At 42.5% G+C, this 27581-nt stretch overlaps 7 protein-coding genes across 9 annotated transcripts; 5 read left to right on the top strand and 2 right to left on the bottom strand.

The window, feature by feature from the left end:
* Positions 1-94: 94 nt before the first annotated feature.
* LOC111071366 lies at positions 95-905 on the top strand. Its single transcript, XM_022362666.2, has 3 exons — positions 95-197; positions 277-528; positions 602-905. Exons 1-3 carry the CDS (start codon positions 95-97, stop codon positions 808-810), a joined length of 564 nt encoding a protein of 187 aa, XP_022218358.2. The 3' UTR covers positions 811-905.
* Positions 906-6114: 5209 nt separating this feature from the next.
* Positions 6115-12500, top strand: LOC111071423 (facilitated trehalose transporter Tret1-2 homolog). Its single transcript, XM_022362751.2, has 5 exons — positions 6115-6314; positions 8950-9109; positions 9792-9930; positions 10049-10257; positions 11167-12500. Exons 1-5 carry the CDS (start codon positions 6301-6303, stop codon positions 12244-12246), a joined length of 1602 nt encoding a protein of 533 aa, XP_022218443.2. The 5' UTR covers positions 6115-6300; the 3' UTR covers positions 12247-12500.
* A 4193-nt stretch (positions 12501-16693) lies between these two features.
* Positions 16694-17408, top strand: LOC111071349 (NTF2-related export protein). The gene is made up of 3 exons (XM_022362635.2): positions 16694-16799; positions 16858-16944; positions 17029-17408. Exons 1-3 carry the CDS (start codon positions 16791-16793, stop codon positions 17338-17340), a joined length of 408 nt encoding a protein of 135 aa, XP_022218327.1. The 5' UTR covers positions 16694-16790; the 3' UTR covers positions 17341-17408.
* LOC111071348 (gastrulation defective protein 1 homolog) lies at positions 17399-19503 on the bottom strand. The gene has a single exon (XM_022362634.2). It carries the CDS (start codon positions 19393-19395, stop codon positions 17452-17454), a length of 1944 nt encoding a protein of 647 aa, XP_022218326.2. The 5' UTR covers positions 19396-19503; the 3' UTR covers positions 17399-17451.
* A 323-nt stretch (positions 19504-19826) lies between these two features.
* LOC111071394 (FACT complex subunit Ssrp1) lies at positions 19827-22384 on the top strand. The gene is made up of 3 exons (XM_022362697.2): positions 19827-20007; positions 20069-21646; positions 21703-22384. Exons 1-3 carry the CDS (start codon positions 19954-19956, stop codon positions 22252-22254), a joined length of 2184 nt encoding a protein of 727 aa, XP_022218389.2. The 5' UTR covers positions 19827-19953; the 3' UTR covers positions 22255-22384.
* Positions 22385-22418: 34 nt separating this feature from the next.
* LOC111071395 (uncharacterized protein T19C3.4) lies at positions 22419-24158 on the bottom strand. The gene is made up of 2 exons (XM_022362698.2): positions 23075-24158; positions 22419-22907 (listed from the first exon to the last, which is right to left on the bottom strand). The coding sequence occupies exon 1, from the start codon at positions 24007-24009 to the stop codon at positions 23116-23118; it is 894 nt and encodes a 297-aa protein (XP_022218390.2). The 5' UTR covers positions 24010-24158; the 3' UTR covers positions 22419-22907; positions 23075-23115.
* LOC111071396 lies at positions 22432-24782 on the top strand. Of its 3 annotated transcripts, XM_022362702.2 has the most exons (4): positions 22432-22584; positions 22646-22801; positions 24264-24428; positions 24511-24782. In XM_022362702.2, the coding sequence occupies exons 1-4, from the start codon at positions 22528-22530 to the stop codon at positions 24664-24666; spliced, it is 534 nt and encodes a 177-aa protein (XP_022218394.1). In that variant the 5' UTR covers positions 22432-22527; the 3' UTR covers positions 24667-24782. The 3 variants fall into 3 exon arrangements, with proteins under 3 accessions (XP_022218394.1, XP_022218393.1, XP_022218392.1); XM_022362701.2 differs by lacking the exons at positions 22432-22584; positions 22646-22801 and adding an exon at positions 24069-24157 and having other exon boundaries at positions 24511-24776; XM_022362700.2 differs by lacking the exons at positions 22432-22584; positions 22646-22801 and adding an exon at positions 24076-24167 and having other exon boundaries at positions 24511-24776.
* The last annotated feature ends 2799 nt before the right edge of the window (positions 24783-27581 follow it).

Genomic DNA, 27581 nt, shown 5'->3' with positions numbered 1-27581 from the left:
ACAGCTGTTTTGGATATAACAGGCTGGTAGGCCATTCCAATCCTGGAACGGATAAGCGAGTCTCCAGGTCGTTTAGTAGCGGTTGAACAGCAGAATGGCCAAGGAGGCTAAGAAGACTGCCAAGTGGGTGCTGCTTCTGGTGCCCTTCATCCGGTGTGCCCGACTGTGCCTAGGCAACGCAAGTGACAACTTCACTGGTGAATTTTCTAGGAGTCCCGAGAGAAATGCGGATGAATTTTTTTTGCTAGTTTTACTTTTATATAAATTCCTTAAAAGACTTTGACTGGCTAAATGATACGCAGCTGCTGCAAGTGGAGGACTCTGTCAATGGCACCGATTCCCCCGAACCCATCCCGGATTTGCATTTTCAGTTACACAACTTCATTGTCAATTGCCATCCATGCAACAACAGCAACAGTAGCAGAAGTACGGGTTCCAGCGTCCCGCTGGAGCAGCTGGTGCATCATCAGCAAATTGTTCGGGTTGCTTTCATGGCCTTGCTGCTTCACATTGTCCTTGTAGGCGTGGGTGAGTGTTCAGCATAGCAGAATCTCTTTCCTAACATTCCTTACCCTTTCCCGAACATCGCTTTGCGCCCCAGCATTCATCATCTACAGCTGCGTCTACTGCAAGAGCTTGGCCCTAAAGAGGCGCCTTAGGGCAAACGCCCAGAGCAGCCTGCAGCTGTCCGCCCTACAGCATCGGCATGTGCCCAACACTCAGAGCAGCTCCTGCCACGAATGCCAGCTGTCCAGGCAAACGCTTCAGGACCCGATAATTCAGCAGTTCCAGGAGATTGTCGAATGTTGAGCAAATGTACAACAAATTTTTTAAAGTCAGTTTCAGTATGTGTATTATTTCTGAATATTATTTCTACATAAATGTGCTTCAAGGTCACAACATACCTTCCCCAACGCAACATTTGCTTGGCAATGATGGTTCGTATATGTATCTTTGCAAACATATGTATAGCTCAAGGGAAAGTGTGCGTGATTATGGATTTGAAGAATCTGATTTGATTTTTATGTGTTGCACAAACACTCTGCTGGCTGCTGCTCCTTTCGCTCTCTTTACTGTCGTTACTCTCCCTCGAACGAGGAACGCTTCAAAGGACATGAATGTCAATGCAATGTGAATAACTAATTCAATCGTACACATTCATACTCGCACTGACACAGATACGAAGACAGGCGTGTTGGCAGTTTCATTGTCATCAAAATGCACCAACATGGTACGATGCAGACGGATGGATAGAGAGGGAGGCAGAGGGCGAGAGAGGTGAGTAGACCCACACCGCTAAGGTCAAAGTTCATCATCATTTACTGTCAGCTTCCGGTTTCCTCGCCCTTCTCGGTTCCACATATCCTTCGCGTTCTACTTCTCGAGTTGATACCGCACGTCCGCATAAATTAATACAAATAATACATTCTCTTAATAGTCTCCCATCCTCTCTCTTTCTCTCTCTCTCTTTCTCTCTCTCGATCACCCTCCATCGAAATAATGAAAGTAATATTGTCTTCAGTTGATCTTTGTTGGTTGTTTCACATTTGGAAATTATTGAACTTCGATATACCCACATATAAAGTTGTGTTCCAGTTGAACACACGCGTATTTAGAGAAGGAACTGAATGATATGAATATACATAAGGTAATGTGCAGCCAAAGCATGTTGCAAATCCATCGGACGTGGCCTTTGTATGGTCTTGATTATTTTTGATTGCAATATATATTCCATATTGCATATACACGAACAAAATTCAAATTCTTGCTAGAGAAAAGGGAAAATTATAGAAATTAAACAAAAACCAAAATCAAAATGATGGCAGAAGTTGAGCCCAAGCCAAAACAAATACGCACAGGATGCGGACAGGGACTGACTGGGGACAGGCCAATGCCAGAACAGACGTTTTTGAGAGAAGGAAACAACGCACGTTCATGTCGAACAGGAAGGAAGCCAGGCGCACGGCACGGCACGGAATACAGGAAGGGAACAAAAGCCAGAAGAAGGGGAAAGAGAGCGCCCAGAAGCCAAGGGCAAGGACGCTAAGGTAAAAACAACAACGGAAAAAACAACAGCAACAGCAATGACTATAACAAAAGCCACGACAACTACAACAATAAATACAAAAACCCGACATAGACATTCCAATAACAATGAGGAAAAACAAAATAAGGAAAAAGAAAAGGTAGCTAGCACGAGAGAGAAAGATAGAAAAAGGCAGTAAAAAGCAACCGAGGCTCTGCCAGAAAAAGCCGTGAACCCAGTGGGGAATGAGCGAGTGGAGGCTGGAATTAATTTTGCGTTCATTCGGGCCTGAGCGAAGGGCTTGGGGCTAGGGTCGGACTTGGGTGGATGCCATTGGGGGAGGGGTGGCTGAGCTAGCCATTCCTTCATAGAGATAGTGTAGAGGAGAGCCAACTTGTGGAAAAAGTTTGCAGAGCCCGAACTATCCATTCAAACCGGAATGGGATGCAGATGATGGCGCTCATGACATGAAATTCGCAAACCTATTGAACCACAGGGAACGATAATGGATATTATGGGTTTCATTAAGGTGCAACTTGAAACGTTCATGTTAAACTAGATTGAAATTCTATCTACGAATTTGATTAAATTATTGTCAATTAGAGGTATATTAATTAAATATTTAAATAAAGGCACGAATTTCCGTTTTAAAAGATGTTTAAAAATGTATGTACTGGTGTATGAATAAAGACCTGACTTATTAATTATGATTTTTTCTCACTAAATTCATATTCCATTGTTCAAAAAGTATACTACATCAATGCAGAATAGTTGTGCGAGATTACATGGCCATTTGGCCAGTTCCTGGAACCTGCCTCATTCATCCATGCTTGAACCAGGCCAGCGTATGCAATAAAATAACAAAGCTAGATTTCCAGATAATTGACAAGACAATGAAATTAGCTGGGAACAAAGAATAAAGGTGAAGGGTGAGCAGAATGGCCGGGATGTGCAATTCGATCTCATTTAATTAGGTTTGGCAACGTCCGCCTAGGACTGACGAGGACCGTGCACCGACGACCGAAGCTCGGGTTGTAGCTTTCATTACGCTCCCGCTTTGGTTTTTAATTGTTTTAAATATTTTCTGGGTTCAGCAATCGCCCAAAAGGCCCGAAGGACACACGCACCAGAACAGGCTACGGCACTCTCACACAGTTATACGAATACGAGTACGAGTATATAAATCTTTGCATTAAACGCTACTTACACAATTTAACTTTTCGTTCGTTTTGTTTTTCTTTCCGCGCTACTGCTTGCATGTGCTGTGGAATATTTGTTGCGAGCTTAAACGATTTTTGTTGCAACGCTGTTGCAGTAGAATTTGCCGTTCGTGTGATTTTTTTTGCAAGACTTAGTTTTCTGTTTCTCGAAATTATTATAACCACAGGGAAACGTCAAATTAGGCGGACCATTCGAAAGCAACTCAAATCGAAACGGAAGCACCAACACCAGGACTGTAAAAGTAAGGCAGAGAGAGAGCTTTTGTGCGTGGCCAAGAAAAGCTCGCTCTCACTTACCCATAAAAGTTTAATGCTGCTTTTGATTTGCAATTTGATTTACTGCGAACGGGAATCAGAACGGGGGATGGGAATGGATGTGGACTGGGACTGGCAGTGCTTGCTGGTGAGGGCGATGCAGCGCTAAGCTCTCAATTCTCTTTGTGGGTGGTAGGGGCTTTTCACTGAATTGGTCCTTGAATAATAATTCACTTAATTATGAATGTGTGGGCGTGGGTGAGTCCGTGCGCGTGGCACGTTGCAATGCATGCCTCCTGCTGCCGTCTTTTGTTGGGGAAGTTGCATCCCTCAAACGTTACAGGCCACTCGCTCCTGAGAAATATTGCGTTTTTGGGTAGCATTGGGAACTTAACAGTACTGTTACCTGTAGAAACATGAAGCCGAACTATTATCAAATCATCCACAAACAAGCGAGAAAAGCGGGCAAAAACGTAACTGTTTAACAGCCCCCGAAAGAGTTGGCGACCTTCAAACACACGCAGAAACACACTCAGTAGAACGATGAAAGCTGCGCTGCCTCGACCTAGACACTGAAAACGCTTTGCCTGCGGGAGAGGGTCACGAGAGAGTACCCAGCTCTCCCAGTCGCTTTCACTCGGGTTTTTTGTGCATTAGAAAAGAAACAGCGGAAAGGAGAAACAATGCCATCAACAAACCCGTTTGCAAAAATGAATGGGAATAGAAAAAAAGACAAAAACAGGAAGTAAAAATGAAAATGGATCGAAGATGAATCTATAACGGTAAGCCGATTACGAAAGCGCATACACTCAGTTCCAAATAGTTTCTATAGTTTTATGCCCCCAGCTGAGTCGCACAATATTTTTTCTCCTGTGATTGGGCGACTTAGCATCTATAGAAATCTTTAAAAGTATGTACATATATATTTCCAAATCGCTCCATTTTAGTTCAGCAAGCGGCTGGATGCCGCGATTGTTGCCGTCGTTTTATGTCTGTTGCCGTGGCCGGGACTGTTATGAATGAAAAGCTCTTCTTATTCAGCTTCAGTGGGCCCTCGGGCTGTTTTCCGATTGGCTGTCCTGTCGCATGTGTCCTTAGTGCTCTCCGCTCTGGCACTTTCTTCACTTGCTCATTTTGAGTGGGTGCTACAAGAAGAGGAAGAAACAATGGCAAGAGATTGAGATTGAGCTGGTTAATAAAACCTTGACCATGATATGATTCTTATGCACTTTTCAGAAGCAGAGCTGGGAACGTATACAGGATTTATATTGATTCCCGGCACTTGTGCAGCCCTTTTCGTCCTAGGGCTTGCACCTTGGGGCAAGTTTATTCTGTCAGCCACAGCTTGAGTCGCACAAGTCCTGGAAAGAGCACCCAACAATATCGACTGCCCGCAGTCTCAACTGTGCTGTCAGGAGGGAGTTGGGGATTACGTTGCCGTGGCAGCAAATAAGGTTGGGTAGACAATGCGAGAAGGTGCAAGTTTGTCTCACCTTTATAACCTCAAAGTTGCGTTGAGTCAGTTGAATCATAAATTAAGATTGTATATAAAGTGTATATGTATGTACACATGTACTACTATATAACTATACTAACTTTTTTACGTTTATATATAAAGGCATTATTCTTTCGTACTTTCAATAATTCCACTAAAGATTGGCCATTGATTCAAAGAAGGATATCCCCTTAATATATATCAATTGCTCTTATTAACTTATACTGAAATAAAGATATTAATTTTTTAATTTAAAAACACCAAGTGTTCCAACATATCTAAACTTAAACTATCTTTCCAGTTGGAAATTTTTAATAAAATCCCTCTTGTATAGCAAAAGTACGCCCATGTGAAGTAAGTTGTAAGCCCGTAAGGAGCTTCGCTGACCCACCTTTAGTTGGGTTTTAGTTATACAGTTACTAGTTTTAAGTATTTTAAACAAGTGCGAGAGAAGTTCCAGGCACTAACAAAGCCGATTAAAAAATCGAGCAGTGAATAAGGAGAAAAACGAGAGAGAGATCGCAACACATTCCGTGTCTCGTGGTCTGGAGCTGAGCATAGCAAACGGTAAGTCAGAATATCGTAGCGGCTCAGTCTGCCCTCCCCTTGTACCCCATTAGTCACTACGCAAGGTTAAAGTCGACAGCCCGATCCCAATCCAATTACAGGAGTGGAGCTGTCAACACGATGGGGCCCAATAACTCCATCGTGGGCGATACAACATGTGGAACGATAGTCTAGAAGTTCCTTATCGTCAAGACGTCTCAGCATAATACTATTTTAGTGTAGACTGGACTAAGTCTGATTTGCCGCTTTACAAAGTATAACTATGCCAGCTGTCCATAATCTGCGTTGTGGTTCTGGTCTTTGCTTGGTCGCAAAAGCTTTCGCTCACTTAAACTGTAGCGGGAGAGAAAGAGCACAAAAAACCGTTATGACGCTGTCGTCGGATGAATCAGCTGTTTATATCGTTGTTGTTGTCAATAAAGAGCTGAGGCGAAATGCGAAGAGAGGGGAATTGATCGGCCTGCATGTGTGCGTGTTGTGATCGGCGTGATCGGGCAAGCGCTTCTCATAAATAAAAGCCGTTTTTAAACCACTTGCTCAAATCAAAATTGTAGGTGCGATCGGCGAGTTGTCCGTATTCGCTTGTCCCATCGATAGCGCCAAGCTGTAACACCGATCGCGTGTTGTGTTGTGTTTTGTTTTACAAATGTATCGGAAACAAACGTATTAAGGCGAGACTGGAAAAGTGCAAGTTACATAAGTATAAGAAAGAAAGCGAATTCTATTTGTCCGCCAAAATGAGCGTCGAAAGGTAATACAAACCAAACAAAAAAAGAGAATATAGAATATATGTGCATACATAAATATGTTCATCAGAACTTTATGAGAAATTTCTGTCTGGCCAGCTAAAAATACACTATTCGACTTTAAACCCTCTACGCGTATGAAAGAAAACAAGTTTTCGGTTCTTTTTGCCGGGTATAGCCTTCACCTGTTGCCAGGTTCAGGTAGACAGACGGGTGTACAACCACTGCCACCGCACAAGTGCTTCAAGTCTGAGATTACTGTATTTTGTACCACCATCGATAAGATTCTCCTAATTCAGTGCTATCTCATCGAATGTGGGTGGCCCTCGTGTGAAATCCCCCTCCGACAAGTTTTCTTATCGATCAAATTTTCTGTTTCCGTTGGCCAGATGCGATTTTAGGTTTTTGGGTGCTCAATGAAATTGTTCAGAGGGACAGATTTATAAAACAATGATTATAAACAAATTTCGTTGCTGTTTTTCTTAGCAGTGCGATTAGATAGCTGGGTTTTTACATACAGAAACACGTGCTAAATTGTTGGGTTAAGCATAGTGACCAGAAAAGTATTTATTAGAATAGTACATATTTCAAATACTCCCAATTTTCTATCATTTTAGCAATAATATGAATCGTGTTTGTCGAATTTCTGTGGAGCCACTTTTTGCGTGCCATTTTTGTTGTCTGGTGCTATCAAAACCCGTTTCGATCGAGAGATTGACTGATTACTAGATCAATCATCTGTCACTATACGAAAACATGCTATTAATGAATTACAGTAGCAACTTTTGTTGTGATTAATTAACCTTAAAAACATGTAAAGATAACATAACCAATAATTGATAATATAAAATATTTTCAGAATATTGTGAAATTAAACGTCTGCACGCACAAATCTTCCTTTTCGTAATTTCCTTAATTTGTTTTGTGTCTCCCAGAAATTACTCGCCTATTATTTGGTTGATAAGCCTAGTGGCTTCGTTTCAAATTTCATTTAAGGAAACTAACGAGATTCCCACGCTTCTGGCCCGCTTTATCTTATCTTTCGGCATTCTGCGATGCAATTTAATTATTACGCATACGTCGGGTGACCCGGACCCGTGCCATGGATACCCGAAACGCTAATGACGATGATGAGGATTGATTTCAATATTTGATTAAGTGACGTTAGCATCATCCAGCCAGTCTCCAGCTAATCATTGCCTCAACAAAGCAATAGTAATATGCTTGAGCTCGAAACGATTGGATGCCACATGCCTCCCCAACACGATTTCTCTGCGTGAGATCTGTTATCAATTATCTAATTTGCGGTGTCAACAGTGGGCGAGCATATCTGTTCTCTTATTGGCTAACATTGTACCAGAATTTTTTTAATTAACACATCAAAAATCGATAACCAAACAGACCTGACTGACTGCGATTTTACTGGTTTACCTAGAATAGAAAGTCCATCATGAAAAATTGTATCCTTAAACATCTTTAGGTGTCATTAAAACCGTTTAAAAATTAAAGTATTCTGTTATATATCCGAATGGTGCGTACTGTAATTCTGGAGTTTGATTTGGCACATTGAAGCTTCGGCTTTATTGATACTTCCTAATCAAAGTCTAACGATTTACCCTTCCCATAATGAAATATTATTTTTACCACGAACATTTATTTGTTTGGTTTTTACTTTGCCAAAATTTGTTGTTTTACTTTGTTTGTGTTGATATGCGTATCACGAAGAACCGATTTATGGTGTGGCCAATGCTAAAAGTGGGTTGTACCTACAATAGTTGTTCAAGGCTCGCAGTTTATGGACCAATGAGTACGCATGGGAAGAAAGTATTTTATAAAATTCTTGCAAAAAAATATATTAAATCCATTCATAGGGAACTTGGCATTGGCACCACACAGTTGTTCGATGAAACAATACCTTTTGATACATGCAAATACGTGGGTATATTTTTGGAAATCAAATCAAAATAGAGAGAATTATAATAAGCACCAATCCGAGTTGTTTTTTATCGTTTATTTTGCTTAATCAACGCGAAGCAAGAGCCAAAACAAACTAAACCGCTACATTTGTGACGTAGGGCATGAGCCGACACACTCCCCTTACTCTCTCATGCGATCTTATCTCCACAGCTGTCCCTATCTTTGGCCCGCTCTCTTTTTGAGCTAGAAAGAGACAGCAACTTAAGTGACTAAACAAAAAAAGGTTCTGAATTAATTGGCGAGTACAATTATAAATGAAAAAGGTGGAAGTGCAACCTGGTCGATTCGAGTGGCGTGTAAAAAGCGTTCTAATTACCATGGCCTCGATTACAGATTACAGACCAGACAGTCGTAGGGCATTATTCCCAAGTGCCCATGAAATAGCCAATAATTGCAAATGTTATGGCAATTTAAGCTGAAAATGGGAATTGGGGACCTTGAAAAAAGGGTCGTAGTATGAGCAGGTTTGCTCAAGATTCACAAACACTTGGGAATTAAAATTTAATTTGTTGTCTTTGGAGTATTTGCATGTGTATGTATGTACTTACGTACATATGTACATACTAAACATATGTTCATATTTTTAAGTAAGCTGCTGTGATACTTTTCTTTCGATATATGTACTAAATTAAAAACCATGAATTTGGATTAATTTAAAAACAGGGATGACGAATATAGCAAATTTATGCCGAACAATATTGCCTATAATGTGGTGCCCGGAACTGAGTACCAGTGCAAACTGGCGCACAAAAACTCTAGGAAGCTGTCAACCATCGATGAGCAGGACTACGAACAGGCTAATCGAAGGGGAATGAGAAATCAGGTGAGTTGGTTTGATATAGACTATGATGTGAGTTTGGGTCTCAAATGGTTAATGTTGAATGAACAAGCATTGCCGTTATAGATTTTAGAGTTGGTTGTGTTGGCGTTTTTTGTATTCTTTACCTTAGTCTACAATCTTGTCTGTCCCTTGTCAAAGATCATTTTGGCACGGCCTAGACATGCGAATGCGTGGCAGATACTAAAAATTTTGTGAAGGACAAAATGATAAGATACGCAATTGAACTGAACTTTCTTCACACAATGATTAGAAGCGCTTATGGTGGGGGCCACATGTGGCGCTCATGTGATGAAGGCGCTTAAATTGAATGGAATCGATTGGGGCTGAAATGCCATTCAATTTGAGGGTGTCCGTGTTTAGCGTGCCCGCATCACAATTGAGTTGAATATGTAGCAGCAATGGCAATCAAGAATCAGCTGCGAGATCGTTTATCACTATCACCAGAAATCAAAAATACTGCTCATGCTCGTGCAATGGGTGCCCACTGCATCGAACGGCGTGTAATGTAGTATGTATGTATGCGTCGTAACTTCAATTTAAGCCAATTATAGTGCAAGATTTTTTAAGCATGGGACGCTGTTGCATTTATGCACTGAGCATCTGAGGTCTTGATGGTACGGTTCCTTTTGGTATTAACATTTTCATTGGATGATTTTTCTTTCAGGTTCTGGCCACCTGCGCTGTCTTGTTACTGTCCGCCGGCTGTGGCATGCCCATTGGATTCTCAGCGGTATTGCTGCCCCAGCTGAGTGATGGAAATACCACAGAGATACCCATAGATGTCAATACAGGCTCGTGGATAGGTATGTTTAGTCGAATATCATAAAGCTGCCACAAGATGATTGCTGTTGGTTATCCCGAGTCTATCCTTCCATTCTGGGCACCACCTAATCACTTTCTATCTCTCTCTCCTGACCTCAGCGAGTGTCCACAGTTTGGCCACGCCCTTTGGTTCGCTGCTGTCCGGGCCCCTGGCTGATTATTTGGGACGCCGCAAGACTCTACTGGTTTCGGTGATTCCCCTCTTCCTAGGCTGGAGCACGCTAGCCACAGCGAAGAGCGTGAAGATTATGATCTTTGCCCGCTTTCTGTGCGGATTTGCCACTGGCATTCTGGGCGGACCAGGACAGGTGAGTGATCCATTTATGTGCATTCAGAACGCTCTCTTCAGTTCATTCACTCTTCCCGGTGATAGCACCTGACACAATTCGAGCATGTTCGACTGACCCATTAACCGTAAATGGCTCATCCTTGAACCCCACCGTGAGGTGGGACAGACAGCTGCTGACAAGTTGTCCAAGCTGGGCTGTCAATTGCTCACTTAGCGTCTATTGTCGCGTCTTCTCTGGTCGGTTCCCCATTGTGTCTATGATAATGCGATGTAAGCCGACTGTTTATTTATTTACTCGTATCTTATGGATTTGTCCGTGACTTATCTTGCGGCCAAAATGATAACGATAGCCGGACACATAAACGCTGCCGTTGTCGCCATTCCCATTCCCATTCATCATACTCGACTTGAAATGGCCCGCTCATCATTTGCATTAGCAAAAAATCTTTCCGCACACACAACCGCTCTAGTTCCGGATTCTTGACCTTAGTCTACAATAATGCTTTGCTTTTGTTGTCATCGGAGTGGTGGGGTGGGTGGGTTGGTCGGGCGGTGGGGAATGGGATGGGCGTTTTGGGCGTCGACTGTTGCGCGTGTGTGTCGTCTAAGCGAATTTCGTTTTCATTAATGGTTTGCTGGCATGATTTACGATTTTATGATTACCATCCAAGAGTTCCCCCATTCAGAAGATTAAGATTGAGATTTAAATTCAAAGATTATAGTGTTGATGCTTTTGTGACCCTCAATTTTATCAAATGGTTTGTTTGTCTTGGACTAGCAAACGTTTTTCTTCTTGTGTGGGGTCAGGGTTTAGTTGGGTCATGTCTACAATTCAACAATTGCCAACGATATTTGCATTTTTTGTTAAAAATACATTTTTTTGCTTAGTATTAGTTTTTTAATATTAAATTTCTGTCAACTCCCACAGGTCTACATAGCCGAGACAGCGGAACCCAATCTGAGAAGCCTGCTGATTGGAGCACCCTATGTAGCGTATTCCGGTGGCATACTGCTTGTCTACTCGCTGGGTTCACTAATGTATTGGCGGAATGTGGCCTGGTGTGCCAACCTACTGCCGTTCCTCGCTGTCGTCTCTATCTACTGTATACCGGAAACCCCGGCCTGGCTGATCCGCAACGGCCACGAGAAGAAAGCCCTGAAAGCCCTGACCTTCCTCAGGGGCAGCGAGATCAGCGCCCAGAAGGAGGTGAATGATATGAAGATAAGGCTGGACAAGGAGCGGGCCACCACCAAGACCAACGAGAACATCTTCAGACTGTGCTGCCAGCGGGTGGCTATTAAGCCCCTGGTCATCGTGATTGTCTTCTCGCTATTGCAGATGTTCTCCGGCACTTTCATTGTGATATTTTACGCCATCGATATTGTGTCGGAGTTCGGAGCCAATTTTGATACTAAACAGGCTGCAATCTGGACGGCTGCTGTGAGAGTGGTCTGCTGCATGATCTTCTGTGCGATCTTAATCTTTGTCCGGAGGCGTCGCATCATGATCCTGTCGGGCATCGGCTCAGGCGTATTCTGCCTAGCTTTGAGTGGCTTCATGTACGCTCGGGTGGGTCACCCAAAGACGTCGTACGATGTATTGGTAGCTGGAGGCTGCCTCTTGGGCTATATCGTCTTCAACACAGCGCTTATGGTGATGCCGGGCATCATGATTGGTGAGCTGTTTCCGGCCAGGATTCGTGGCCGGACGGCGGGCGGAGTGTTTGCCTCCATGAACGTAGCCCTGTTCATATTTGCCAAAGGCTTCCCTGCCCTGCAGTCACTGCTAAAGATGCGAGGGGTCTTCCTGGTATTCGGCTTTTCCAGCTTCCTGCTAACCATCTTTATGTGCCTGTTTCAGCCCGAGACGAAGGGTCGCAGCCTGGAGCACATCGAGGACTACTTTAATGGCAACAACTGGCTGTGGTTCCGCCGGGACCGTGGCTACAAGACGGTCAAGCTCCTGCCCCTGCAACCACTCAAAGAAAACGCAGCGGAAAGCGCTTAAATCACTCCCAGGAGGACTAGCTTGTATACAGGGCTGTTAAGATTACACTTAGTTTGCTTAGTTATTACTTGGCGTACTCTGATTCCTATCCGTAGTGCCACGTAGTTATTTAAACCTATAGATTTTCCAGTGTTCCTCAGTCATTCCAACATGGTAATCTTCAAGCACTACGTTTTTCAATTCAAATTGTGATAGATATGCTTTATAATGTATCTCTTTTGTAATAAAAAATAAATAAACATATGATTAGAAAGTAAAGATCGTTTAAATGATATCGACTAAATTTGTTTCCCAAGAACAGAAAAATTGTATTTTATTGCCCTACCTGTATCAATCTTTTCATGTCCATTAACAGTAAGAAATGCCAACATGTCGATGGATATGCACGGTCACCAACTGGATCAATTCAAACAGCTATATATTGTAACGAACCGTTTTGTCCGCCTTATATGCGCTTGACGTACTCAACGGCTGGCGGGCTCGTTGCAACAAATTTTTGTATCCTGGTCGACAAATAAAAAAGGACTTGGTTGGCTTCCTCATACACGAGTTCTTTATTGGTATCTTAGGAATGTACTTATATGCCTTAGCCTACTGGTCTGTCACTGCGCGGCGCTCCTACCGCCTGCTGTTCCTTCTCTACCACTCGCCGCTCTAAGAGTCCCCAAGCGTGGCACTGTCGGCTCTAATAACTGGTGCGACTATGATTCTTAGTCGGTCTGCACACGACACGTTCGCTTTCAATGAACTCGCCCGTTGAGCGAGAGATATACTAGGTTCTTTGGTCTGGGCTTCTGATCGATGTCCTTGGTTATACTTCTCGATACACGCACTTGTACTCTCCGCACTCGAATCTTTCGAGCCGCTGCAGCGAGCCGCCTTTTATTCCCTCGTTAATGCACGGACGCGGCTGTCGCTGCTTAGCAACAACGGGACTTTCCTCCACACGCTCCGTACTTTTCCATCGGCTCGTCTGATGCTTTCCACCTGCTTCGCAACGGGACCAAGCTGGTGGCGTGATCGTATGGCCATACATATATATATATGTACAAGTATATGGTCATGTGCTGGACCACTGCCGGTCCGATCCCAATATCCCGCCTCTCTCCCGTGCTTCTCCATTCTCCTCTGGCAGCGCTGCCTCTGACCAGGGCTTTCCCTCCGTTGCTCTGAGAGAAAGAGAGCCCTCGGCCAATTCACCGTCATCCGGACATCCGGATAACGCGGATAGCCCTTAGCCCCGTAGGGTCCATGTGTATGAGGATACCATTCCTCACAGTATATGTATGTACATACACATGTATGATTTAAAATCATTTCTTCCCCAGAATAGAATGGGTAAAACAGTAGGCAAATAGTGTATACATATGTAGGTCCCTTGGCCTCACAGTACATACATATGTACATACAAGAAGGCTCCAGTTTTAAATTTCGCAAAAAACATTCATATACATATATACATACATACATATGGGCAGTTCCGCCAAAAGGTCCACCAGGCCAAAAATCATAAAAAGTCAATAAAAACCGATTTCCATATAATTTTTTCCGGATATTTTTTTCTAAATTTATTGAAAGGTAACTAATTTACTTTATTGACATATAATTTCATTAACTTTCATCCTAAAATCTATGAAAATTAGCAAAAGTTCACGTTTTTGGTATTTTCTGGTATTTTTATAGACATGTTTTCTCTTACTATTATCTTCTAGGAAGAAATTCTTAATAAAAGTTTCTCCTTAAAGTCTTTCTAACATATTAAACTACCTAAAACCATTATCAGAACGTTGGTCCAACCTCGGCTAACAGTATATTTCTAGGCTTTTATAATCGCGGAATTCGGTAACGTCACGCCTGGCGAACGTTACGCAGATGCCTCCGCGGATTTTTAACAAAAAAAGAGGAAAAGTTTTTACATTTAATAAGTTTGAAAATTAAATCTCAATACTTCATTTATTACCACAAAAAATTTTATACAAATAGTACTTTATCCAATTCGCAGAGTTTTGCCATTTTGTACCCCAACCTCGAAAACCACTTCTGTTTTATGTAACGCACTTTTAGGTCATACTTTGGCTTATATCTTTAAAACCGTACGCTCGAGTATTTCCATTTTTTTGGTGAATGTAGGTCTAACCAAATTATATTCAACCAGGATAATCTTTTTTCCAAATTTTAGCTTTTTGACTATTTTTTTCAACATTTTGTCGTACGAATGTAACCGTAACGCCAGATAGGAACTGCCTATATATAGAAAACAAATCAAACAAATCAACAGCAATGACGTCACATTCCGGTACACAGTTACATTTTAAACTTTGGCCGTTTTTGTTATTATTATGTAAACAATACAATAAAAAGAAGTTCTAAAAACCAGCTAATCTTGTACAAAATATATTGATGAATTGGATAAAATTATTTGCTTAGGGCTTAGAGGGCTAACTAGCTAGTAACATTAAACCGAACATCAAAATCGAGGAATATAAACGCATCCGTCAGTATATTTACTGTAAAATATTTAATCAAGTTCCAATTTATTTTTCAATATATTAAGATACTTTTCAAAATAACCGTCAAACTCCATTTAGCGCACAAAAAATACTGACATTTTTCTCAATTCGTGGTGGTTTTTCAAAATTTTCTCTCTTTTCCGAGGTGAAGAGAGCGCTTTCGTGGTGACTTTCCCCTCTTTTCGTGGTGTGAGCCGCATGTTCCTAACCGGAACCGTAGCAACAATGAGTCTACTTCATCGTGTGAATATTAATGATATGATTTATAAAATTATCAATGGATATTTTTTTGGTATTCAGTGGACTTGTGAAGAAAAATATTCGGCAATATTTTGTTGTTTCATGGCCGCGCGAACAAATGTTTACAGAAAATTTCGAACGATGATTGGTTGAAAGTTGAAAACGCGTAAGGTAAACCGTTACTTTTGTAACGGATTTTCTATCGAAAAGTATTTTTTGCGTACAAAAAGAAAATATTTATTATTGATGTAGGCCGTCTGGCTAAGTGGAGGCCAGGACGGGTCTGGCGTGGATTTATATGGCCAAATGATTCTCAAATCTGGCAAGATCCCACTTCAACCAAGATACAAAAATAAAGTTTTCTAAAAACAGGAACGCTAGAATGGGCTTGGTTTGCATTTTTAACCAAAAATTGTATCCCAAAACTTCAATAGCTAACTTTCTCTGATCACAAAAATAAAGTTTTCTGTAAAAACCAGGAACGCTAGAGCCAATTTATGACGCGCACATTGTCCGGTTGTCTCTAATTAATTGCTTAAACGAAAATAATTCCTATATCAAATACATACTAAAAAATTTCAACCATTTTTCATTGGTTGGTTAAAATTTGGGACATTCTACTTTTTGAAAATTTAGATTCAAAATGTTGTTAGGAAATTTTCCTATGTTGCTCGGCCCATGCTGGTAGAAATCTGTTTTTGAAGACAGTCCAGGGTACAAGGCGAGTCTGATACAAATTATTATCGTCGAAATTTAAAATGATTACACTAGTCAACGCAGAATTAGGCTGTGGCCCAAATGACATTTTCTTATAGATTTCGGGGTTTAAAAATGTTTAACGAATTAAGGTTTTTTTTTATTGTAGTGTTTTTTTTTAAATAATTTTTAATCTGGTTTTTTTAATGTTTTTTTCAAGATACATTTGATTTTATATGGCTAGAAAATCAGTTTAAAACCGACAACATGCAGCTATTGTTCTACCGAACTTTGTGCACGGAAGATTAAGCTTTAACGCAAAATTTCATCATTTTTTCGGATTATTTGGTATTCATTAAGATCTAAAATGGATTTGTACTTCTCGAAATATTGTTTGTAATTTCAGGCTTAAATTTAAAATACTACTAAACTGCAGACTCATTGTTGCGCGTTCCTACGCTTTAAAGACATTAATTTGAAAATATTTCAGCAACATGGGAACAAGAATAGGCAGCATGTGAGGCGAACCGAAACCGGAAATATATTATGGACTTGAGAATTGTTTTTAATTTCAGGTTCAAATTAATGCACAAATCAATCAGTCTCTGTTTTAAAGATATTAAAGAAATTTTACAGCGCGCGGCACCAATAATAAGTATCAGAAATCATTATTAATGTTTCAAAGGAACTTGGAACAACAAATTTAACATCATTTAAAGGAAATAAGGTATACAAAAGCCATACGCATAGAAGAAACTTAGTTGACCAGCAACAATGTGTCACATTTAGTCAACATTTACGTTTAATGCTTTGGCCGTTTTTGTTTGAACCTTTTTATGTAAACAAGTCCAATAAAAAAGAGTTCTGAAAACCATCCAATCCTGAACAAAATTAATTGAGGAATTGTAAAAAATGATTTGTTTGGGGCTTAGAGGACTAACTAGCTAGTAACATTAAACCGAACATCAAAATCGAGGAATATCAACGCATCTTGCCGTTTCCGTCAGTATATTTACAGTATATTTCGAAAAGGAAAGGTATATTTCGGTATGTTTCTGAGGGTCAGACTGTGTAATCGAAAAATCCTGAGAAGACAACATGAACAGCGTATGGATAATTAAAATAAACTATTTAAATAATAAATAACAATGAAATATGTTTGCAGGAACTGAAGACCAAAGTCGAAAGCTGTGCCCACACAGCCGAGGATTTCACGCGCCTCTACTACGCTTCCTTCGACAATCGTCGCCATGTAGGTTCTCCACGCCGGGCGGCCGGCTGGCTTTATTGCAATGCCATGCGAAATTACAACAAAAATAATGCATTGTTATTACAGCAATTGGGACGTCTGTACCTTGACAATGCCGTCTTCAGCTGGAATGGAAATGGAGCCAATGGACGTCAAATGATCGAACGCTATTTTTTGGAGTTGCCTTCGTCGGTCCATCAAATGAACACCCTGGATGCCCAGCCCATACTGGATGCTGCAGTGGGAAATCAGCTAACGTACTTGGTAATGGCCAGCGGCACTGTCAGGTATCACGACCAACCGATGCGTAATTTCCAGCAGTCGTTTATTGTAACTGCCGAGGAGGACAAGTGGAAGATCGCCTCGGACTGTTATCGCCTGCAGGAAGTGACCCTGTGATCCATCCAGGGGTCCTTAGCCTTAGTTCATAATTTTGTAAAAATACAAGCTAGACTAAAGATAAAACATGGATATTTTATTTACATCACTTAGTGCATATCTGCTAACTAATTAATTGTCCGCCTCCGTCTTGGGCTTCTTTGTGGACGGCTCGTCTGTGTCTGTGGGCAGTTTTTCCGAGAATATGGCCTTGGGCTGAGTCTCTTTATAAGCAGGCGCTATCCAATATGGATTTTCAGCCGCGTCCTTGGCGTACTTGAGTATGGCCTCCCTAGGATCCTGATCATCATCCACTCGCTTGCTCAGGCCGAGATTGCGAATGACATAGGACGAGAGTGTACCGCCGGAGCTGGCCACACGACCACCCTGCCCGCTGGTGATGGGCAAGTCCGGACGTTTCGACTTTACAGGATCCATACGGGCCTTCTCCATCTTCTTGCGGGAGGACCGGGATTTCTCCTGTCGGAACAGCGGCAGAGCGTGAGGAGTGATGATCTGCGAAACACCCACCATCTCCATCTGCTGCCGCTTGCGGTGGGTCTTGACCACGCACAAAGTGGCGCCCCGTATGCTGCGTTTCTCGTCGTACAGGCACTTAATAGTGCCGTTTCCACAGCTCACAAACAGCTGGTTTAGTTTCGGATGCCAGAGCGTCTTGACCACATGCGAATTCGACACGGGAATGCGTTGAACTTCCTGGAAGGTTTTGGTGCTGTAGAAATAGAGATTAGCTTCGGCCTGATCCTTCGGGAGGGACTCGCCAGTGACCAACACCCGATCGTCTGGACTAAAACAACAATCAGTGGTGTCGTAGCGAGAATACAGATTGCTCCAAGTGTGCAGGGGCTGTTTGAATTGCCGCAGATCCCACAACTTCATGGTCTCGTCGTTGCTCCTGGTGGCCAACTGCTGGCCCATGTATGAAAAAACTATAGAGGTTATCTCCGAGCCCTTCTGGTGGGCACCTCTAACGCAGTGGGTTGTGTTGACAAACATTTTGCGTGTATCCCAGGTCTGAATGGAGCCGTCCACGCAACCAGCTGCTATCAGAGTGGCATCTCTATTGAAGTTGCAGGACGAGGCGTTGGTCCGCAGGCCTCCCATTGCCCTCGTTTTGATAACCTGAACTTGTTCTTTGGCCTTCAAGCCCTGCCAAATGCGCAGAGTTCCATCTAGAGCAGCCGTGAGGAACTGCTCCCGATTAAAGGGATGCCAGCAGCCGGAGGTCAGCTGCGCCACATGGCCCTTTGTGCGGGACATGTCTGATATGTATTGATCGCCCTTGCAACACTCTAGCTTCTCAAACCCATCGCGATCCAATACCTTGGCCTGAGCATTGCCAGAAATGACCAAGATCATCTCCCCGGTCACTGAGTATTGTAGGGCTCGAATCGGATGATTCTCGCATGGCTGTAGTTGCCGGAAGCTCCGCATGCTTGAGTCCATACCAACAAAGTCCCAAAAGCACATATCGTAGTCGATGGAGCCGGATACCAAGCGGGCACCGGAAGGATCGCCTGCCAGGGCCAAGACAGCCCGTGAGCCATGCTGCATTTGGACCTCGTGTGTATAGGGTATGCGTTTGGAGAGGCTTTGCTCATCATCGGAATCCTCATCACAGGAGGAGTCGTCATCGGAGTCTTCCTCCTTATTGGTGGCCTCATCCTTGCTGGCTCTTTCAGTATCTTCGACTGCTGCCGGTGGCAATGGACCGATCACGTCTTGCTCCTCCTCCTGCTCAGGCACCTCTCTCTTTTTGTCTACACCGGGACGTGTGATCTTCGCCTTGGCTATCTGCTCATTAATGTCAAACACTTGGGCTGCCTTGCGTCCAAACCCGCTGATGCCCATCACTTCCTTCAAGTGCTGGCTCTCCAAATCTTCCGCGACATCTTCGATTTGTCGAATCATTTGATGTTTGTCCATTTTCTTGAAGCCGCCTCCTTCACTGCTGCCAGATTTTTTCACCACTTCATTCTCATCTGCATTTGGCCCGTCCGGCGATTGTTTGATGTTTAATTGGATTTTCCCAAAGGAGATTTTACCACGTTGCATGGCTGAGAACGCTCCTGGTGCTTAGTTTTTCGCCTAATTGTTTTGTTTTTTTTTGTTTTCTATAAAGCGGCGCGGCGCTGAGGTAAACAGTAGTGATGTGAAAGGTAAAATATGTAGAAACTATCGATAATACTATGTATGCAATTCAGTTCAGCAGTTCAGCTCACACTCGATGGAACTTGAACTATAGAGCTGGCGATATTGAACTAGCATGAACTGTTCAAAATTTATGTGGAATAGTTTTCCTGGGATTGTATTGTAGACTTTCTAATATATTTATCCTATGTGATCAATTTTAATTGTATAATTAATTACATACAATGAATCCATATGATATGTGCGAAAATTTTATATGCAACAAGCATGTTCCGGCATCACTGCTTCGAACTAGTTCGCTTGATAGCGTCGTCTAACCTAAAATTGGGCGCGTAGTAGTGTTGTTTTTTGTTGGCGGCGGTGTTCGCTCGTGCTACATTTGTCAATAATTCTAAATAATTTCCCCTGGTGGTGTAATTTATTTGTTATTTTTGAGTTCTTCGAACAGTGGCAAATCGAACAATGGCGGATTCCTTGGAGTATAACGACATAAATGCCGAAGTCCGCGGCGTTCTGGTGAGTCTCAGAAATGCAATTTTTCGCACATTTCGTCTGACTTGTTTTTCCTCACCGGTAGTCATCTGGTCGTCTTAAGCTTACCGACCAGAATATTATCTTCAAAAATACCAAGACGGGCAAGGTGGAGCAGATTTCGGTGGATGATATTGATCTAATTAATTCTCAAAAATTTGTGGGCACCTGGGGACTGCGAGTGTTTACCAAGAGCGGGGCGCTGCATCGCTTCACCGGCTTTCGGGACAGCGAGCACGATAAGTTAGGCAAATTCATAAAGGATGCCTATTCGCAGGAGATGGTGGAGAAGGAGATGTGTGTCAAAGGCTGGAACTGGGGCACGGCTCGATTCATGGGCTCCGTTCTGAGCTTCGATAAGGACTCGAAGACCATATTTGAAGTGCCGCTCTCTCATGTGTCTCAGTGTGTGACTGGCAAGAATGAGGTAACTTTGGAATACCACCAAAACGACGACGCCCCGGTCGGTCTCCTCGAGATGAGGTTTCACATTCCAGCCGTGGAATCTGCGGATGATGATCCAGTGGAGAAATTCCATCAGAATGTGATGAGCAAGGCCTCGGTCATCTCAGCGTCTGGCGAGTCCATTGCCATCTTCAGAGAGATTCAGATTCTAACACCACGCGGTCGCTACGACATCAAGATCTTTTCGACCTTCTTCCAGCTGCATGGCAAGACGTTTGACTATAAGATACCCATGGACTCGGTGCTGCGCCTGTTCATGCTGCCACACAAGGACAGCCGGCAAATGTTCTTCGTGCTCTCACTGGATCCTCCCATCAAGCAAGGACAGACGCGGTACCATTATTTGGTGTTGCTATTCGCACCCGACGAGGAGACCACCATTGAACTCCCATTCTCGGAGGCCGAGCTGCGAGACAAATACGAGGGAAAGCTGGAGAAGGAGTTGTCGGGGCCAGTGTACGAGGTGATGGGCAAGGTGATGAAGGTGCTCATTGGCCGCAAGATTACCGGGCCGGGTAACTTCATAGGCCACTCGGGAACGGCAGCTGTGGGCTGCTCCTTCAAGGCTGCCGCTGGTTACTTGTATCCCCTTGAGCGTGGCTTCATCTACATTCACAAGCCGCCCCTTCACATCCGCTTTGAGGAGATTACCTCAGTGAATTTTGCTCGTAGTGGCGGATCTACACGTTCCTTCGACTTCGAAGTCACCCTGAAAAACGCAACCGTGCACATATTCTCGTCCATTGAGAAGGAAGAGTATGCCAAGCTCTTTGACTTCATCACACAGAAGAAGTTGCATGTAAGCAATATGGGCAAGGACAAGAGTGGCTACAAAGATGTAGACTTTGGAGATTCTGACAATGAGAACGAGCCAGATGCTTACCTGGCTCGCCTCAAGGCCGAGGCCAGAGAAAAGGAGGAGGACGATGATGACGGCGATGATTCCGATGAAGAGTCTACCGATGAGGACTTCAAACCCAACGAGAACGAATCAGACGTGGCCGAGGAGTACGACAGCAATGTGGAGGGTGATTCGGACGACGACAGTGATGCTAGTGGCGGCGGTGGAGAGGGCGACACTGATGGTTCGCCCAAAAAGAAGCACAAGGAAAAGAAGAGCGAGAAAAAGGAGAAGAAACATAAGGAGAAGGAAAAAACGGTAGAAAAACATCACATCTTAATGCAAACTGTATTACATATTTTTCTATTCCCCAGAAAAAACCCACCAAGAAGAAGGATACCGGAAAGCCCAAACGGGGCACTTCCGCCTTCATGTTGTGGCTTAATGATACTCGTGAAAGCATTAAGCGCGAAAATCCGGGCATCAAAGTCACCGAGATAGCCAAAAAAGGCGGCGAAATGTGGAAGGAACTGAAGGACAAGTCCAAGTGGGAAGATGCCGCTAACAAGGATAAGCTTCGCTATCAGGAAGAGATGCGCAACTACAAGTCCGGAGCGGGCGGGGGCAGTGAGGAAGACAAAGGCGGCTCCAGCAAGGCAACCAAGAAACGCAAATCAGAACCATCGCCATCAAAGAAAGCAAATACATCTGGCAGTGGCTTCAAGAGCAAGGAATACATCTCTGATGATGAATCCACCAGCGACGATCAAGAAAAGGACAAGGAAATCCCAAAAAAGAAAGGCAAGTCTGCCCCTGATGACAAGGATAAGAACTCAAAGAAAAGCGAAAGCGAAGGGGACGATAGCGATGACGCAACCAATGCCAGCGAAGACAACGATGAGGAGGGAGATGAGGGCAGTGATTAGGCTCCCAGTCATTAAACACTATTCCATAATTCAGTCACACCGCCACACAAATCTAGTTGTTAAGTACTCCCTAAAAAATATGTTTTTGTTTAATTAAAACTTGAAGAGCAGAACAAAGCTCAAGTAATTATTTGGTATGGTATTAATAATTGCCCATAATGATTGATTTTTATCAGCTTTATTTCTCGCATGAATTGGTATTTGATGGCACACCACATTCGCTTTTGATGACTGATTGGTTCAGTCATAAAGCGTATTTCTTTGTTTTCGGTTATGGCCACATTGTGGGGCCACCTCTTTATTTGGATTGGTCTTTGGCACATTATCCAGGCAAGTTTGGAGCCCTCCTCATCTCTGGCTATATTTCAAATAACGGCTGTGCTCTTCTCAGGTCCGTGGTATTGCCAAATTCACCAATGTCCAGTGTTTTGCTGTTGATGAAATGTTCGCAAACTTTTCGCGGTGTCGTCTCTATGCCGTAAAAAGGGATGTGGTTGAGATGAGCCTGATCGCCAAGGTATTGCATTGGCCAAAGCGTCGAGTTTCGGTGAGTTTAATATTAACTTTTGATTCACTTTGTATATTTCTGTGTAGTTGATTTTTTTTTGTTTTGGTTGAATGAGTACCGCATATTTTGAAAACGACGATTTGATCTGAAATAATTGCGTATAACGATTGAACGCAGTGCGGAAATGGACAATTAAAGGTATTCAACGGCATCCACAATTGATGTGACCCCAATAGCGGTCATATACATATGTATGAATTCCGTGCTTAGTTATACCCAAATATTATATAGTATACAATTTAGTATGCTCACCCTAGGTAAATTTCTTGAATAGCGTAGAAGGTGTGAGCTGATTAGAATCTACTGCCTCGACGATTTATGAATTGACGGAAGGTGCGACCATTGCCTTCCTTTCGTGACTTGGCTAGCAGATCCTCTGTTTCATCGTTAACTTCATCCTTGAGATTCGGGGCTGCCATTTCAGGTCCATCTTCAATTTCATCGATGTTTGCCTTGTTCTTCGCGTTAGAGGAACACAATGTAGAAGACCAACGCTTGCGATGGCCGCGATTAGGAAAGGTCCCGGACGATTCCATAGGCAAGCCAGTTTTCAGGCCCACCTCGCTGGATGAATTCTTAGACGGTATGTGGGTCATGGCTGCCGATAAAGTCGGCTGACTTGAATCTTCCGATTCAGCGTCAGGATGTATATTGGGGACGGATTCCCGGTCATCAGAAAAATGATCAGTTAATTCGTATTCCTCGAAACCGTCTGCAACATTGGATTCTTGCGACCTCTGAATGGAATCACCGGGTTTTTTCAGCATGCGAAAGAAAATGGGAAGCACGGCGTCACGGCTTTGCTTGATAATCTGCACTCCCCACCTGTAGACCTCGTTCAGCATCTGCTGCTTGCCCCGTTGCAAGAAGTGATCGATCTGCTTCTGACGCTTGAAGAGTAGTGGACCCAGGATCGAATTAAAAATCCACACATTGGAAGATGGCGCCGTGAGAACAATCCAAAATATCAACGTCATTTTGGTGATGGCATACAATGGAACCCACGAAATAAGCATATCGGCCAGCACCTCGAAGGTTGCGAGGAAGGCATACACAATCCAATACTTGGCCCAGGGCGCGAAGTCCATTTCCATACCATTCGACAAAGCCTTGAATGTGTGATAGGCCGGCAAAATGGTCCCGCAGATGTAAAAGAGAACGCGCGCTACACAGCTGAAGAGACACATCTCGCGTTGCTTACGGGTTTTTAGGGGTAAAACAAATTTAGAAAAATTATTGAATTCAAAATTTGTTGAATAATTTTGAAGTGTTATTTGCTTTGTATTTTCAACATCGACGTTTCGGAATCGAATACAAAATTATTTAGATATTCTCGTATGTACGAGTATGTGTATTATGTAGATACATATATCTGACATAACAAAGCCTCACTTGATCTATGAGCAAAACAAAAAAATTGCAATATACATTTTTTCTACAGATGCGAGTACAGTTGCTGAAGCGAGCCAGTGGCTATAAGCCATTCTTGTACAATATCTGCCAGCCTGACGTGTGCGAGTATCTGGAGAAGCGGAATCACCCCTTTGTCAACATAATTTTTAACAGTTTCACCAATCGAACCAATTTGAACCGGTGCCCCCTTCCTGTAAGTTTTTTAAATTCAGTCATATCCTCACTATATCGTAATTCATTCTACCTTAACACTATGTCGCATGGACTATCTGCAGCCAGAAATTATTCTGGAACACTTTCGTTTCCCGGTCAAGGCCCTGGAAATGCTGCCCCTGCCATCTGGGGATTATGCCCTTTTCATTACGTTCAGTTTCGATAGCCAGGAACGGGCCGTGGTCAAGGTTTACTTTACACTGACGGAGTATCGTTAATGTGGGGAAAAAATATGAGTTGGTTGTACTAAAAATCAACAGCAGTGCTTTAAACCAATTTATAAATTAGCCATAAATTCGTTTACATGCAGGAAAAAATTAATTTGTAATTTGATTGTCTCTTTGTATTACGAATAAAATGGTTTCAATTCAAATGTTTTACGTATTCTTCGCTTGGGATTTGGTTTATTGAAGTGTATATACTTATGCATGCACATTAATGGTTGAGGCACGTGAACAATATTTATAAATCATTTAAATCGTAAATGATATGTCGAATGGTACAGAACGGACTGTAAAACTTGATTATTCCTTTTTATCCAGAACAAAAGGCCCTCATCTAAAATTATTCATTGAACGTGGAAACCGATATTATTATTCGGTAATTACTCTTATATAAATAAAAAATAAAAAACGGATCGTTTGAGTTTTCGAAGGTTTGAAGACATTTTCAGATTTTGGCTAAGCCTTGGCCCACAGTTGAACGCTCATGACATTTGGACCATGTATTCAAAAAGAAATCAGCCGTAGTTCCCATAAAAATCAAAGACCTTTCGGCAATTGAAATACACTGCATATTGTATCTAACAAGCGAAATGAAATGTTGACGGAAATAACACAATCATAGAGGAGGAGAAGCATTACGTATAGATTACAATTACCAACATTTTGCATGCATAATTAATTTGTGGGTCAATTGCAAAAACTTGAACCTCAATTCAAGTGGCTTTGGCTCTGAGGTGATCCGGCCTGAACCGAACTATGTTCGACTGGGGTGTCATCTCTTTCAGATCTGTCATGTCCCGCACATTGCCTAGGAAGTAATTTTTTGTGGCATTTTTTTTTTGGATTAGCATAAATGCCGTCAATTAATTTTATCATGCAAATGAATAAAAAACAATTAGCAGTGCGAGACAAAGCCGATTTATTAATTGCAAATTCTTATTATTGTTATTTTTTACAAGATATTTAAATGTAAATATTTATTTCGCACTCTGTTTTGCCGGTTTTCGATGCTGGCAATGGCAATGCGCGCTTTATCGCTGATTAACCCAAATTTAAATGAGTCTTAGTCCGCGCGTTCGATTCGGAGAAAACTCAGGCAAAAGGCTAAGGAACTTCGGTTTCATGTTAATGACACTTAGGGAACATGGGTGAAGTCGGATGATTAAATTAGTTAAGCTCGACCAAATTCCGAGTTTCGTCCCCTAGAGCTAGAAATAAGTTCTCTACATTAAAAACTACATGCTGAAAGAAGCTACATATGTACATTGTACATGTATGAATGTTTGTTTTGCGATTTAAAAAGCTTCCTTCCTGTTAATATATTAGCATGTTCTTTAATTTGAATTAATTTTCTGCTAATGAATGTAAATACATCAACAGGAAATTGTTAGACGCAATAAATTCCTTCAATGTTGACTGATTCTGCTTAGAGAAGGATGCCTCACTTCCAGGTCAGTTTATAAGGCAACGCTGAGCTCAACGATCGATAAACAAAACTGAAGCAAATCGTTTTTTGGCGATGATAAAGGTGGAAAGGTGACTGCGTCATTATCTGTACAGTTGTTATGCCAAGTTCGTTGGATACTCGATTCTGATCAAGATTAATAGTGTGCTAATTGCATTAAAATTGTTCCAGCAGCATTCCGCGGAGTGCAAATCATTGTCCAAAAGCCATCACACGCGTCTGCCGCCTCAAGTTCGTTGCTTCAGTCTTTTGTTTGAGTGTGCATTTTGTGCTCTTGACTTAATTAATCAGTCGATAATCGAAAGGGGAGGGATATGGGTCCGAGGGATGTAAGACCCCAAGCCTTGTAACACTCTGGACTGGACATGTGTGTTCCCTGCTTTCAACAAATTTCTCAAACACAGATTTGTTGTCTTATGTGTAATTACATGATAGGCCATTGGCCAACAAATTGCTACCGATCATCATCAGATTGGGGCGCTGTTTCAGATATCAATTAGCATACGGCAGCCCGTCCTGCCAATGAACTTTTCTGATTGAAGATTAATGGAAAGACTCGTCCGATGGCAGCTGCTTCAGTAAAGTCCCAAAAATGAATCATGGTCAAGATTCCGGCTTCGTCCGGCGTCGTCTGGCGCAGTCCGTTTAGCTCTTGAATCCACTTACCTTATATTTCGTCTGCAGACGACTTCGCTGCGACTGCGACGCATTGAAATATATTCTAGACTTCTCATTAGCTCCCTCTCCATGATCACACATATAACTCTTTAAATTCTATCCGAAAAATTTGTTGACCAACAACGGTTTACAGAAGCATCAATATCCACCCTAATCCTCCAATCTGCCCCGATTTCCCACACCTGAACTCAATGATTGTCCACTCAAAATAGTTTATAATGATTGCGCATGCAATCGAAAAACAAAAACAATCAAATAATTTCTTGTCACTTCCTAGAGCTCTGCACTAAGAGCAATCAAATACTGCGGCCAACACTCAGCCATCAGCTCCGATGCGGAATGGTTATGGCTCGTATCTAGCTAAGTGCCTGGAGCAATGCCTGGGGCTTTCGCAAGACCAGGAGCCAAGCCAATCCATGTGTGTGTCTACCTCTAAGCTCGCTTTATGCATATTTATAGATTTGTTTGGAAAACTAACAAACCAAAAGTATAACCAAAAGGGGACCGGGGGTCAGATGTGGAAAACAAGGAAAGAGAGAAAGAGAGGCTCAGACCCAGTTTATGGGCCAGATTGTAAGCGCGATTTTGCGGCGACTTTTTAACCAAAATGCTGACGTTGGGACCAACGTCCATTGGGCATTTAGCAGTCAGTAGCCAGCTGTTTTCGACCTAACATAATGGTAATAATAATTTAATCGATTTTTCCTGCAATTGTTTTGTAGTTTGGCATGGTTGCCTCTGAAATTTATGAACGATTCCGTTGATT

Source organism: Drosophila obscura, unplaced genomic scaffold (assembly GCF_018151105.1).
Source record: "Drosophila obscura isolate BZ-5 IFL unplaced genomic scaffold, ASM1815110v1 contig_25, whole genome shotgun sequence".
Lineage (NCBI taxonomy): Eukaryota > Metazoa > Arthropoda > Insecta > Diptera > Drosophilidae > Drosophila > Drosophila obscura.
Note: the sequence above shows the minus strand (reverse complement) of the source record. Positions and strands in the feature narration are given on the sequence as shown.

What these genes read in the sequence shown, in the direction of transcription:
- LOC111071366 (XM_022362666.2), top strand. Translation starts at nt 95, where the DNA reads ATGGCCAAGGAGGCTAAGAAGACTGCCAAGTGGGTGCTGCTTCTGGTG. An exon ending in CGCAAGTGACAACTTCACTG is followed by an intron (nt 198 to 276) that starts GTGAATTTTCTA and finishes ATTCCTTAAAAG; the next exon opens with ACTTTGACTGGCTAAATGAT. An exon ending in CATTGTCCTTGTAGGCGTGG is followed by an intron (nt 529 to 601) that starts GTGAGTGTTCAG and finishes TTTGCGCCCCAG; the next exon opens with CATTCATCATCTACAGCTGC.
- LOC111071423 (XM_022362751.2), top strand. An exon ending in GAAGGGGAATGAGAAATCAG is followed by an intron (nt 9,110 to 9,791) that starts GTGAGTTGGTTT and finishes TTTTTCTTTCAG; the next exon opens with GTTCTGGCCACCTGCGCTGT. An exon ending in TTCTGGGCGGACCAGGACAG is followed by an intron (nt 10,258 to 11,166) that starts GTGAGTGATCCA and finishes CAACTCCCACAG; the next exon opens with GTCTACATAGCCGAGACAGC.
- LOC111071349 (XM_022362635.2), top strand. An exon ending in CCTTCGACAATCGTCGCCAT is followed by an intron (nt 16,945 to 17,028) that starts GTAGGTTCTCCA and finishes TTGTTATTACAG; the next exon opens with CAATTGGGACGTCTGTACCT.
- LOC111071348 (XM_022362634.2), bottom strand. Translation starts at nt 19,395, where the DNA reads ATGCAACGTGGTAAAATCTCCTTTGGGAAAATCCAATTAAACATCAAA.
- LOC111071394 (XM_022362697.2), top strand. Translation starts at nt 19,954, where the DNA reads ATGGCGGATTCCTTGGAGTATAACGACATAAATGCCGAAGTCCGCGGC. An exon ending in CCGAAGTCCGCGGCGTTCTG is followed by an intron (nt 20,008 to 20,068) that starts GTGAGTCTCAGA and finishes CCTCACCGGTAG; the next exon opens with TCATCTGGTCGTCTTAAGCT. An exon ending in ATAAGGAGAAGGAAAAAACG is followed by an intron (nt 21,647 to 21,702) that starts GTAGAAAAACAT and finishes TCTATTCCCCAG; the next exon opens with AAAAAACCCACCAAGAAGAA.
- LOC111071396 (XM_022362702.2), top strand. Translation starts at nt 22,528, where the DNA reads ATGGCCACATTGTGGGGCCACCTCTTTATTTGGATTGGTCTTTGGCAC. An exon ending in GGCCAAAGCGTCGAGTTTCG is followed by an intron (nt 22,802 to 24,263) that starts GTGAGTTTAATA and finishes TTTTTTCTACAG; the next exon opens with ATGCGAGTACAGTTGCTGAA. An exon ending in TGAACCGGTGCCCCCTTCCT is followed by an intron (nt 24,429 to 24,510) that starts GTAAGTTTTTTA and finishes GACTATCTGCAG; the next exon opens with CCAGAAATTATTCTGGAACA.
- LOC111071395 (XM_022362698.2), bottom strand. Translation starts at nt 24,009, where the DNA reads ATGTGTCTCTTCAGCTGTGTAGCGCGCGTTCTCTTTTACATCTGCGGG.